This window comes from Pelmatolapia mariae, unplaced genomic scaffold, assembly GCF_036321145.2.
Source record: "Pelmatolapia mariae isolate MD_Pm_ZW unplaced genomic scaffold, Pm_UMD_F_2 NODE_ptg000600l+_length_21792_cov_1, whole genome shotgun sequence".
NCBI lineage: Eukaryota > Metazoa > Chordata > Actinopteri > Cichliformes > Cichlidae > Pelmatolapia > Pelmatolapia mariae.
The window spans coordinates 8974-21792 of record NW_027052283.1 but is presented as its reverse complement, the minus strand read 5'-3'; the positions used below and the strand labels follow the sequence as shown (position 1 = coordinate 21792).

Genomic DNA, 12819 nt, shown 5'->3' with positions numbered 1-12819 from the left:
CTTCAGGACTGTGAATCTAATCTCTTGTTTTTCTTCCATGTTGCATTTCTGATCTTCTCCACATTTTGGGACTTAAATCTATTTTTACTCCAGCTCCTGTCTTCAGCAAGCCTTTGTAATGTGTGTGTGTGTGTGTGTGTGTGTGTGTGTGTGTGTGTGTGTGTGTTCCAGACAGAGGAAAGACGAACTGGAGCAGAGGATGTCGTCGCTGCAGGAGAGCAGGAGGGAGCTGATGGTGCAGCTGGAAGGACTGATGAAGCTGCTCAAGGTGACACACACACACACACACTCTCTGATTTAAATTCTCCAGCAGTTTGTATTTTCTCACACTAGAGGGCAAAGCCTCCCTTGCTCCTCACACCCCCCTCTTTCTGTCCTTGCAGTAACAAGCCTCATTTTCCCCTCTGATGTTTCTTCCTCTATGACTTTTCTGGCTCTCATTGTGTCTGACCTCTTGTTTTCCATTCTTCTTTTCCGCCCTCTTTGTTTTCCGGCTGCCCATGTTGTGATCCCTGTAGGATGAGGAACAGCGACAGGCAGTAAGTTCATATCCTTTTGTTGGAAACACTGAAGAAACTGTGGGATTCAGTTCTTATTAGTCACCTGAAATATCACATGCAATCAAAAAGTTGCAAAAACAGGCCTGTACATGATTTAAATGTGGCTGATCGCGCCTTCAGAGCGCTCTCCATGTGCATCACTGCAGTTATTTTTCTGGCGATCCCTGTCACGATGCTTCTGCCACACAAACCCAGTGTTTAAACTTTAAAGTAATTTCAGGGAAGAGGAAAAAAATCACGGAAAGTAGGGCAGGTGGTGAGCAAAGATTGAAAACCTCTTCACGAGATGTGGACAGAAAAGAAACCAAACACTCCCTTTTCCTGCACACTTGCACAACAATCAGCTGACTTCAGTTCATGTGCAGGGAGGAAAATAGCTGAGCGGATGAGCGGCGATTTGGACATTACTTTTATTTTCAGCACATAAAAAGGCCCAGAGCGTCATGGTAAAGTGCAAACTACAATCACACCAGAAGCAACAGCCGCTAAAGTGACTCATGACTCTTTGCAAGCACTTGCACAGGCAACATGCTAACACAAAGCAAGTGAACAACTCTGGAAACACAGTGACGTTAGAGTGAGTGTGTTTGTGATGACTCCAGTCATCCTGTTCAGATGCCCAAGCCATGTCAGCTGGTTCTAGTAACTAATTGTTATCCAAACTAAAAGGTTAAGTTGTAGAAGTCCACACACTGGACGTATATTCAAGCAAAATGCAAAAGGTGTGATCTTGTAATCTAAAACCTTCTCGCAGTAACATTAACCAGCTCTGATAACACCTCTCATCTTGTAGGCGCAGGCAGCCGGCTCTTCTCACTCCTCTCCCTCTCGGCCGAGCCCGTCAGCCGTCCGCTCTGTAGGTGCTGTACCCTCCCAGACACACATGTATCCTCCTCAGGACTCCCTCGCTGGGGTGGGAGGTGATGTACAAGAGGCTTTTTGCTCAAGGTAGGACTCATTTCTCTCCCACATAGCAACCTTAAAAAAAAAAAGAGTCTTGTAGTTTGCCTTCTTTGATATTAAAGGCTTATGTTTGAAGGAGTTTTTGTTTAGTTAGACCGCTGAGACAAAGTACAGTAGGTCTGATGTTTTGAGTGAAGCATTTCAGGTCTAAAAACACCTTTTTCAGCTGTTTGAGGGAAGCTTCTGCTAGGATTTTGGTCTGGGCCGAAAAGCCTTGCATGTGGTTTCACTGCATGTCTGAGCAGTTCTACAAATTCCCTGTTAAGACTTTGACTCATATGAAGTCGTGCATGCTTGAGAACATACTCTGCTTAGCTGCTTTTCTAAAAGCACGACGTGTAAATGGATCCCTGACGGTAGCGCTTAAAAAAATATTGCCAGTTTTAGTGCTCGTCAGGATTGTTACGTCGTAATTCCAGCTGTGTTTACCACATTTATTTATTGAACCTGTTGTCAGCTACAGGCACAAACATACAGTAGTTTCCAGGCTGTGTTTTGGATTAGTCTCACCTGATTAACAGTTCACTGTAAAACCTTCTAATATAAACCACTTGACACAGAAATAAATACTTAAACTGATGTTTAAAATGGAGCGTTTCCTTGTTTTCTGTCATATATAGACCGTTACACTGATGGATGCTCATAATAGTGGTAGCCAGAGGTATGAAATAATCAGCATATATGCAAGTGGTCCCTGTGACCCAAAACCTGAGGCCTCAAACTGTTGTAAAAACCCAGTCTCACACAGTTTTTTTTCCAACCTGTGCATCTGTATGACATCACAGGGGATCTCCTTAATATGGCGGCACTTCCTACAGATTTATGGGATTCATGTGGCATGCATGCAAGCATCGGAAGCACATATGCTTTTTTAAGTTAATTATCATTTAATGATTTATATAGTTTCTCCTCTGGAAATACTTTTATTTGCAGCTAATAAAAAACTGAGAAATATCAGTTCTCTGAGATCAGTGTAGCAAACAAGTTCTGGTTCATGTGATCCTGCAGCGAGTTTCTGGAGCAGAACAAGATGGTGGCATTGGAGGCTGTCCATGACAGCAGCGACCTTTTTATTTTGGTCCCCGGGTTTTGAGTTGCTTTGTAATTTTTTGTATTTATTAAGCATTTTGTGGTTGGATTCTTTAAATTCATTACTTTTAGTTTGGTTTTATTTTTGAGTCTCTTGCTGTTCTTTTACTATTTTTGTCACGGTTCTGGGTCATTTTGACCCAGCATTTTGAGTTCTTATTTTTTGGTTTGATTTTGTATTATGGGTTATATTCTGATTCCCTTGTTGTGCTTTGTTGATCATTATTATAAATCTATGTTTCAGTTTATTCTGGTTAAGGGTTTAGTTCTTAGGTTTTCTTCTTGTGCCCTGGTGTTTAGTATAGGTTTAGTTCAGTGTCAAGTCTGCGTCTTTGTGAATTGTTTCCCGTTTTATTTTGAAGGTTTATGTCTTATGTCAGTGTTTCTAGTTTCGCTTCCTCTGTCTTGTTAGGTCTAATTTCTCCCGGCTGTGTTCCCACCTGTTCGTCATTCCTTTTGAGTTGCTATTTTGTCTTGACAAGTCTGCATTTGGGTCCTCATCTCCTCCTGCCCGCACACAGAGCCGTGACAATTTTGTCTCTAGTGATTGTTTAGTTTTGGTATTTTTTTTATAAGAATTCGTCTTTCCTGTTCCTCTGTTGGTGTTTGTGTTAGGATTCACATCTGTATTCTGTTACTTTGGAGGTTTGCTTTCTCTCGAGTCCTGTGTTAGCTTTGCTTCCTGTCTGTGTTCCACTGATTGTCTTCGCCTGTGTCTTGTTATCTCATTGAGGTTGTTCCTACTCAGCTCTTTGTGCATAAATAGTTTGGTCTGCCTGTTTGTCCTCGTCAAATCTTTTTTTAACCTTTCAACAACCAAAAATGACTTACTTTTTTGTTTTGCATCATCTGTCTCTGTGTCCTTCCCTATAACAAGAAGGGATATGCCCCGCATATGGACGTAGGACGTAGAAATTACTTCCATTTGTCGGCAGATCAAACTGAAATTGGTTTGACTGATTGATCAGACATTCTTGGTGTGTGTTCTGTGTCCTGACTGCTGTAATTCCATCAGTGTGAAAGAGACTCGGCAGCAAATCAGAATCCTCAATAAAGCCATTTTATATGTTTTCTCATTCATCAAATAAATACACGCACTTTGCCGTCACAATGCCACACACAGTTTGCAATTTATTCAGTAATTATGCAAAACTATTAAAAAAATACTATAAAAAATAGTACATCCCTCTGCTGTGTACACGTCTGTTTACAAGGGGCAGCCAATCAGTTAATTTTCAGAAGAAATTAACTGAGCATAAGATAAATAAGGATTATTTTGAGCTGTGAATTATGCAAAGCTGTTGTAGTAGAGACTAAGAGTAAAAGTTCAAAGACAAAAATGAGCTTAACAGGTTCCACATTATCTAAAAATTGGAGTAAAACATTTAAATCTCTTGTATTTAAGCACACCAGCATCACAAATTACAAACTGGCCTCAAAGTGCTTTTTCACACGTCTGCTCTGCTCGCATTTCAGCCCCTTTTCATTCTTTTCTCATTTAAACAGCTCTTTTCATTAACACCAGATTATATGCTGCTGCCACAGCGAGACAGAGTAACAGCACAAATAATCATGCAACAACAAAACTGTCTAATTACTGTAAATACAAGTGCTGGATAAAATAATGATTGTTTTCTTTGCTCCAGGCCCGAGGAGAAACCTGAGAAACGACCTCCTGGTTGCAGCCGACTCCATCACCAACACCGTGTCCTCGTTGGTCAAAGAGCTTCACTCAGGTTCACACAAACAGAAACGCACTCCTTTTGTAGTAGTTTTGTGTGCAAAGCTGTTAAACATGGACAAGAAATTAGATTTTTAAAACCAAATCTTCACATTTTTCTACAATAATGTCACTTTTTACTGTCTCCTCTGAGCAGATGACAGTCGGGAGGAGGAGGAGAGATTGCTGAATGGGAAGGAAAGAGGTACAGTATTGTTTCCTACATTTTGTTTTTTAATTGCATTTATTATGTTTTCAATCGCTTAATTGGCTAATAAAACCTGACAGTAACATGGGAATATAAAAGTTGAGTTGTCTTACGTGAGTTACTTGAGATTAGCAGCCAGAATGTTTAGCTAGAAAAGTTGATACCTGATGCCTTAAAATTAAAGTTTAATCATGCAAAACCAACTGCAAACAAAATAATGCATTAAATAAATACTATATGAAGATTAAAATGTGAAAGGAGTTTTCTGGCAGCTCAGATCACCTCCTAATCTACTTGAAATGGGCCGGGTGCAGCTATAACCATAAAAAATCATTTTTTAAAGGTGATCTTACTCTGCCCTCTCAGATGTGACTGAACCTCTGACTCTTTGAAGTTTTCTTTTAAATATTGCAGACAGATGTGTGTATACATGTTAAGTGCAATTACTGAAGGAATACAGCTAAATTAGACTGATTTAATAATTTCTACTTGATTCAAAATGTTCTTTTTATATTTGGTTATATTATTTTTAAAGTGTTCTCAACATCCTGACAAGGTATTATTATAATAACAGTATTTATCCAGGGGTTATTCTTGCAAAAGATGATAAAAATGTAGGTTTTCAAGTCTTCAGAAGCTTTCCTTGTTGTTTTTGTAGCACCACGAGACTCAGGGTGGTCATTATGTTGTGGGATTTATGTGGCGTCTGTTTGTGTAGTGCTTCGGATATGCATGGCGAGTGCCTGTGGCAGTTAAACCAGCATAAAATGCTTCGGAGTTGCATGTTTCCTACAAAAAGCCAACAACACGTAGGCCGATGTCGAGTGAGGCAGAATGCTGATTGGTTGAAAAGTTGGCTTGAATAGTAAAGTTTGGAGTTCTTATCTTTATGAAGATCTTATCACAAAGGAGTCACGCCTTGGTCCCTGTGACTGTAATGACCCGCGCCTCGATCTACTATGAAGATCTTATCTACACGAAGCTTCTTAAGTTATAAAGACTGATGGAGAGTTCCAGGTTTTTAACCCCTAGTGGGGTTGTCACCTTGGAGGCAGTCCTGAGCGACATTGCTTTGACTCTCCATCATGTTAGTTACTAAGGTCATTGAGCAGAGGCTGCGTCTACACTTATCTGGATACATTCAAAAACAGCGTTTTTGTCTGAAAACGGTCCGCATCCACATTATCGTTTTCAATCGTTTCAGAACAGTTGTTCATGCACACTGGAACGACTGAAATACTTAGGTTCCTGTATTGCGCATGCGTGAAACGTAATATGCTTCAACCTGCGTAGTTTCTGTCTGCCGTTTATTTACTTTACGACTCTTTGAAACGTCGCGGCAAAATGTAGAGGAAAGTTTTTTAAATCGACTTACGAGGTGGAGTTGTTGCTGCGAGTAACACAAAAGTACAAAGTTGCAAAAACGAGTGAGGATTAAAGAATTTGAAGAAAAGCTTCAAACTGATATTAATCTTTAATAGGGCTGTGAAAATTGAGAGTAAACAAAACAACTGCTGTATAATGCACTCCGCTATCTTAGTTTAGTTGGTCACATGACTGCATCATATGACTTAAATGCGTTATATTTCGTTTCCGAAAGCCTGTGGTTACGCTGTCCACACTGTGACGCGGAAATGGCGCTTTGGAAAGCGTTTCCAAAAAGCTCAGTTTTCCTTGACCAAAAACGCCGTCTCAGTGTGCACGGAAAGCCAAAACGTGTTTTCAAACGAAAAACGTATTAGTGTGGACATGACCTCAGTCACCTGTAGTGCAGTCTTGAGGTCCCTTCCCAGGTCATTCAACTTCAATTCACACATTGAGGGTGGGGCAACATCTCATAAAGGATTCACACCTCAGGCCCTGTGATTATAACAACCCAAACCTTTGATTCACGCCTAATCTCATGTCACCCTTAATGATTATGTTGACAGTGACCGTGAGGACAACTTCAACTAGGGGTAAACTTTTGGGACTCCCTCTCTCTCTTTACTGCAGAGAGGTGAAACTTCATGAACCAAAAAGAAATCCAGGTTCTGTAAAATGCCCGAATTTGCATAAAGTTGCAAGTTTTTCTTTTACAGTGAGGCAAATTTTGTCCATAAACTGATTTGTCTTTTAAAAGTTTAGAAGCGGACACACTCTCTTAATGGCGCTCATTTTCAGACAATAACTAGATGTTGGAAGAGTACTTGCGCCACATCAGAAGCTTCTATTTTTGTAGAAGCGACTTCTGTGCCGCTTCATGCCTAAAATCTAAATTTTAGTGGCTCATGGTGCTGTTACGCCTCTAAGAGCCACAGAAAGAAGAATAGAACTAGAGTTACTAGAATAGAATCTAGTTTTTAAAAAAATCCTTCTATAAAAATCATGATTTATACTTGCTCTACAGCTCCTTAGAGACCCATTCATTCTGTACTATCTTAAAGTTCAAAGAGTGGGAGTTCCCTGCAGGGGCTAAACTTGAACAACCAACTTGAGCACATAAATCTTCGATCCACTTATTTCTGACACTGCCCCCTGGTGACTGTACACAGGCACAGCATGCAAACGCGGGCCTGCATAGCTCTCTTCCTTTGGGGCCTGTATTCATGCTGGTAACCTCACATAAATCCCAGCGGTGCTTTTACATAACTCCAATCCGAACAATTTTAACAAGCCACAAAACTGAAAACACATGCTTGTCTGGAAAAAGGCCTTTAATCTGCAGTAATGCATCATATTTTATCATCTGCTCATATGGTTTGTATAGAAAATCAGAGTAGCTGTGTTTTACAGTTGAGTTAAGTGGAATGAAAAGGGCGATATTTCCTTCTGAAACGTGCCTGGAAATTGGATGTAATAAAGGATTACGTGTATTTATTTGCACAACTGTTAAAAGGGTGCAAACAGCTGATCTCTGCAGAGGAAAGGAAATTTTGTTGAAAGAAGTTATCAAGATAATTTAATCATGATATAGTAGTACAGCACTATTATGTCTTCTAGTGAAATACAGCCAGCATTAGCAATTCCAGATATAAGATATTAAGCTCTGCTCTGGTTCTCGACTTTTTCTGATGATGATGGAGCCAAATCTGATTTGTGGATCGCATCGCTGTCTCTCTGCTTACACTTTAAATCCGCTCGTGCTCGCAGCTTTTCCTCCTCGCCTTCTCCTCTCCAGGTGTGCTCGCCTGCACCGTAGCAAGCTTCGTTAGCGTGCCGTCTCATTAGCCATGCTTAATGGAGCCCCCTCCTCTTTATGAGGGGACCGCCTGCGGAGGAGAAGTGGCGAAACTACTTCCTGGTCTCGGCCTGAGCGCTCGTTAGAGTACTAACCTGTGATAATAATCCAAACCCCCCTCCCCTACAGACAGACGAACAGGAGGCCACAGTTAAGTCTTGGAGGATAAATAAAACTACTGCATTAGAGCTGCCTACAGTAGAGTTTTTGTCTCTGGAGTTAATTTGTGTGGCACCTGCTAAGTAAGGGCTTCTTTTATGTTTCTGTGCTAGGAGCTGCTCTGCTTCTTATTACAGGTTCTGGCAGGAACCTTTAGCACTTGTTTTAGCCTCAGACTGCTCTGCTGTGCACTAATGAATTGTTCTCTCTTTCTCTTTCTCTGTGTGTTTAGCAGGTTAAAATGCTGACAGGACACAATGTTAAAAGTAAGTATTTTCATGCATTTCCTCTTATTAATTGCATGATAATCAGAACTATTCTAGAGCAGAAGAACAGGGCTGTGTAGGCAGTTTTTCAAACTCAGTCCGGTGTCCTCAAAAAAAAGGAAATGTAAGGAAAGGCAAGAAAGATGCTGCGTTCATGTTTTATGGGGGAAAACGGGTTGATTTGATGACTCAATTGAGCTGTTTATGTGTTTGAACTTGTTTGCACAGGCCTCCAAATGGCTTGTTTCTGGTTCCTCGCGGTCAGCTTTGTGAGGTTTTAATTTTGCTTCATGCAGAAGCAAAATTAAAGAGGCAAACACACCCCAGTGTTCGACAGGAAGGTGCCGCTTCAGAAAACAAATCAAGCAGTTCTGAGGAAAAACCTTGTGTGCGGCAAACAAAATCCTCCTACAGGAGCAGTTTTGGTTTTCAAATCTTATTTTTAGTTCATGTTCAGCTTTTTCTAAAAGAAGCGGCACAAATCAAGATTATTACATTTTAAATTAGGTCACAGATTTTTATTTGTTTTAAACAAAATCATATATTTTTTTATCCAATGAGATTTCTTTGTGTGTCTAAATCAAACGACAACTTAAGGATATGTTTTATTCTAGGAATCCATTTTTTAAGTTTGATTAAAGAGCATAGAGTGATAACGCGTGTCAGCGCTTTACCGTTCCTACATGCCTCGGTAACTTTTCATTGGTTGGCCTGTCCCTCAGGTGGAGTCATGTTTCATCACGGCCAAAGAAGACTGACTGAGTACATCTTCAGATATTCGTTTTTAGCCGACGGGGAGGGGAAGAGCTCCTCTTCCCAATCAACCAATCACGATGCTGGACACCAAACGGCCGCTGGGTCACTACTGATGTATAGCTGTGATTCTGTGTGCGTCTGTTCACTGTGATTTTACTTTTGTTTTGATTATTTTTGATTTGATCACGCATAGCTAAATGAGGAATCTGAAACCTACTGATCTGTACTGTAGCATGTGTGTGCGCTCAGCATTTTTCTTTTTTTTCTTTTTTAAGCCACGAGTAAGGTTCGAGTAAGTGAGAAGAAAGATGTTTGTAAAGGTGTAAAGAGCATGAAAGCTTCAGGATGAGGAAGGAGATAAAGCATGTAACATATGAGGTGGAGGAAGAGGAGAAGTCAAAGACTAGAGGCGAGCTGTAAAGTTTTAAGATTTGGCACTGTGTGCTTAGTATTTATTGCTTTAATTTGTTGAGGTTTTTTGGCATTTATTCTTTCGGTTTGATTGTTTTTGTGTGTACGAGTGTCGTCGGGTCCTGCTGAGACGATAAGCTTTAATGGGATGTCTACTGCTGCGTCAAGTCCGGCAGAGTGGAGAGTTAAAGTCCTGGTGTCTAAAAGCAAAATATAAAAAACACAGGCTGTATGTAAAAGATGGACATTGTGTCACCGCTTTCTTCCATTGTACAAAATCTAGAAAATATTGTGGAAAAGGGGAAAATCTTCAGCTTATGGCTTTCTAGTTCAGCATTATTTGCAGCTGCTCTCTCTGCTCTGTCTAGATGGCTGAAAAGCTGCAGTTCCAACTTCACAGCAAAAATAAGCATGTTTACAGCCTCTTTTATTCTCTATAGCAGCCATACCCATTTAAGACAGCTGTACATGGGGTTCCATTTCAATAAAGCACCTACTTGAACTATATTGAGCCTTTCAGTTTGGTGTTGCTGTGCTGTTAACTGTGCTAAAAGCCTGTGCAAAGAAACCTGTGCTCCAGCTTTAGCAAGTGAAGTTCTAGTATTCTAAGTAGCAGGTATGAGTCTTTAAATTGCCCTCATACAGTCTGTGGATACAGTGCACCATTTCATCTGAATATGGTGACTTCTAGCTCCAAAAAAATGAAGATGAAGATGGCTCAAATGCAAAAAAACCCCACAAGGCTTAAAAACCGCTTCCATGTCTCTGAACTGATTTGCTGGCTGATCTTGGTCACACATCAAATCCCTCAGAGACTGCTGCATGTTGTCCATCTTTCTATACAGTCTGTGTGTGAAACCTGCCGGTAATGATAGCAGCTCAGGGTGTTCAGGCCTCCCTGTGTATCCTGGTACTGCAGTGTGTGTGTAACTTCAACAGGGTCAATTTTACTAAAGAGTAGCAAAGTTGGAAATACTTACACCCACCAAATGAACAGTTAAACATCATATCAACATATTGTATGAGCAGTTTTGCCGGACATTTCTGTAGCTTTTTGCTTTTCCATGTGAAAATCTGGATACTTTCACATCATCAAGATGAAGTCTGCCTCTTATGAAGGGTTATAAGTGCTTTGATTTAAGTCAGAAAGTTTGAGAAGACATAGAGGGGAGAAAAAGTCCCCGTTGCTCTGACTGAACCACACAGGAAACTGTTTTTACTTTAACTTTACTTCAAATCAAAGACATCAGAAGGGATTTATTTAAAATATTCAAAACAGTCCAATCCTTTGCTACTTTTTACTGCCTTTTAGAGCTTCCTCCAAAATGCAGGGGATTTACAGGAGTCGAACTTCTCCGCCCATCAACCCCAAAAATTATGTCTGTATTCAAATCCAAAGAGATTTTATTTTATCCACAGCATGTTTTTAAACACCTGTACAGGTTGTTGGTTTGTTCTCTTTACTGTTTTATACGTTTTCAGTTCGGTTTCCCTCAGCTTTCATCAGCCCTCCAGGTTGTTTGACTGACTTACTGCGACTGGGATTATCACTTTTCGAGTCTGCCAAATGATTGACTGACTGTGTGAGTGAGTTAATAAATACATGAGCTCATGTTTCGGTGCGTGCATGTGTGTGTGAGAAAGTAAGTGAGTGAGAGAAATTGAGTGCGACAGGTCAGGCGCGTCCTGACATGAAGCTGTAAACACCTTCAGCTCTGAGCCTGCTGGAGCTGATGGTGTGAGTGATAAGTGTGCATCTGTGTTTGATCTGCAATAAATAGTATTTAACATCAAACTAGGAGTTTCTTTGGTCTCTGTGTGCACTGGTCTTGATCTCTGGAGGATGAGCAAGGCTGCAAAGTGTATATATAATTACCTCTTCCATGATCTCAGCCCTCGATTCCCCTTCTGGTCTTCTCTGCAGCGCAGTTTGGCCAAACAAACATATCTAATGTAATAAATCTGTAAAACAAGCGGGAGACCGCACTCCGCTGTATTCTTGGAAAGTGATCCATTTGTAAAATTCCTTGACTACCCTCATCTGGTTTACAGCTTTTCTAAATCCTGTGGATATTGCAGCAACTCACTGAGAACCACCAGAAAAATAAACTATAGGCCAGAGAAACCTGAGAAGTGAGGTGTATGGAGAAGAGTGTTTTTAATCATTCACATGAAGTTCTGGGTCATTAGAAAAACAAAGGCATCATCTATTTTAGACTAGATGACCCACTAACCTAAATATATATACACACACACACACATACAGACCACTTTAGCATTTTAGGGCAAAATAAAATTGAGAAGACTATTCCGATCTTTGTTTTATCCAGAAGCACTGCAAAAATTCTTTAATATAGTATTTTAGTATATTTTGGGTCCTCCTCACTTCCCTTGTGCATACGTTGGATGAGGAGACCAATAATCAATCAATCAATAATAATCGATATCAAGTCAGATATAGAATTAAAAAGAGACGTTTAGGTGGAGGTGGGTTAGAAAACCAGGTGTAAATTAAGCAGACTTTATTAATGCCATATTGGGGAAATGCACACATCACAGCAGCACAAGTGTCAAGAAGAAAATGTGAATTAGAATTAAATGAGAAAAATGAATAAATAAAAAAAATAGTGTACAAATACAAAAACCAAAAACCTATAAAAGAGTCATTTGTACTTTACAAACACTTGCGATATACAGCCCTGTGGGGATGCTGAAGCATGTGAAATATTTACTCTAAAACTATGTTAATCTGACTCTTGTTGCATTATGCTGTTGCTATAAAAATAAAAGCTCCTTTAGCTCACTGAAAAAAAACCTTTACATTTAACTGAATACTATGAAGGCCACAGGCTGAAATGCCTGTCGTTCAAGTAATAAAGCTGTTCTTTATACTACAAGCGTTGTTGGAGCATCAACCTCCTCAGATGCTTTAGATGCTGATAACATTAAAATATTCTGTTGGAGTCTTACTGAAGTAAATGTGTTGCAAGTAGAATGAACTCTTATGAAAAGTGGCTTTAAAGAGTGCCATATTTATCCTGTTACTGGACTGGTTTATGTGTCAGCATTTATCAGGCAATAACCCCAGATCAGATCTGAAGAGTGAAATGGCCTCATGTTTAAAAATTTACTCTGTATTTCAGTATCAGACTAAAGAGTGAAAGCAACAGAAAATGTGGAATACAGGAGAGTACAAAGACTTTGTGTGAGGGACCGTAAAATCAAACTTTAGCTTCCATTTAAATTTATAGGAAAATGAGAAATCCTACACCTTCCTCTCATGAGAACAGGAAGGCTGTGCAGAGGGTAATTAACACTGCCTGAGAAATCATTGGCTGCCCTCTGCCACCGCTGGAGGCCATCGCCAGCTCCTCTCGTCTCATGAAAATCAGGGCCATCACAGGTGACCCCTCGCACCTCGCCCACCAGCTGCCCTCTGGTTGTCGCCTCAGGTCAATCAAGTCCCA

General features: G+C 40.2%; 1 protein-coding gene and 1 long non-coding RNA gene across 2 annotated transcripts; both read left to right on the top strand.

The window, feature by feature from the left end:
• Positions 1 to 151: 151 nt before the first annotated feature.
• On the top strand, positions 152 to 2616 carry LOC134623379 (dystrobrevin beta-like). The gene is made up of 4 exons (XM_063468539.1): positions 152 to 268; positions 519 to 539; positions 1354 to 1508; positions 2532 to 2616. Exons 1-4 carry the CDS (start codon positions 200 to 202, stop codon positions 2614 to 2616), a joined length of 330 nt encoding a protein of 109 aa, XP_063324609.1. The 5' UTR covers positions 152 to 199.
• Positions 2617 to 4248: 1632 nt separating this feature from the next.
• Positions 4249 to 11147, top strand: LOC134623378 (uncharacterized). Its single transcript, XR_010093309.1, has 4 exons — positions 4249 to 4348; positions 4490 to 4537; positions 8152 to 8185; positions 8908 to 11147. It is a non-coding gene; the product is annotated as an uncharacterized LOC134623378 (long non-coding RNA).
• The last annotated feature ends 1672 nt before the right edge of the window (positions 11148 to 12819 follow it).

What these genes read in the sequence shown, in the direction of transcription:
- LOC134623379 (XM_063468539.1), top strand. Translation starts at nt 200, where the DNA reads ATGTCGTCGCTGCAGGAGAGCAGGAGGGAGCTGATGGTGCAGCTGGAA. An exon ending in GACTGATGAAGCTGCTCAAG is followed by an intron (nt 269 to 518) that starts GTGACACACACA and finishes TGATCCCTGTAG; the next exon opens with GATGAGGAACAGCGACAGGC. An exon ending in CAAGAGGCTTTTTGCTCAAG is followed by an intron (nt 1,509 to 2,531) that starts GTAGGACTCATT and finishes GTGATCCTGCAG; the next exon opens with CGAGTTTCTGGAGCAGAACA.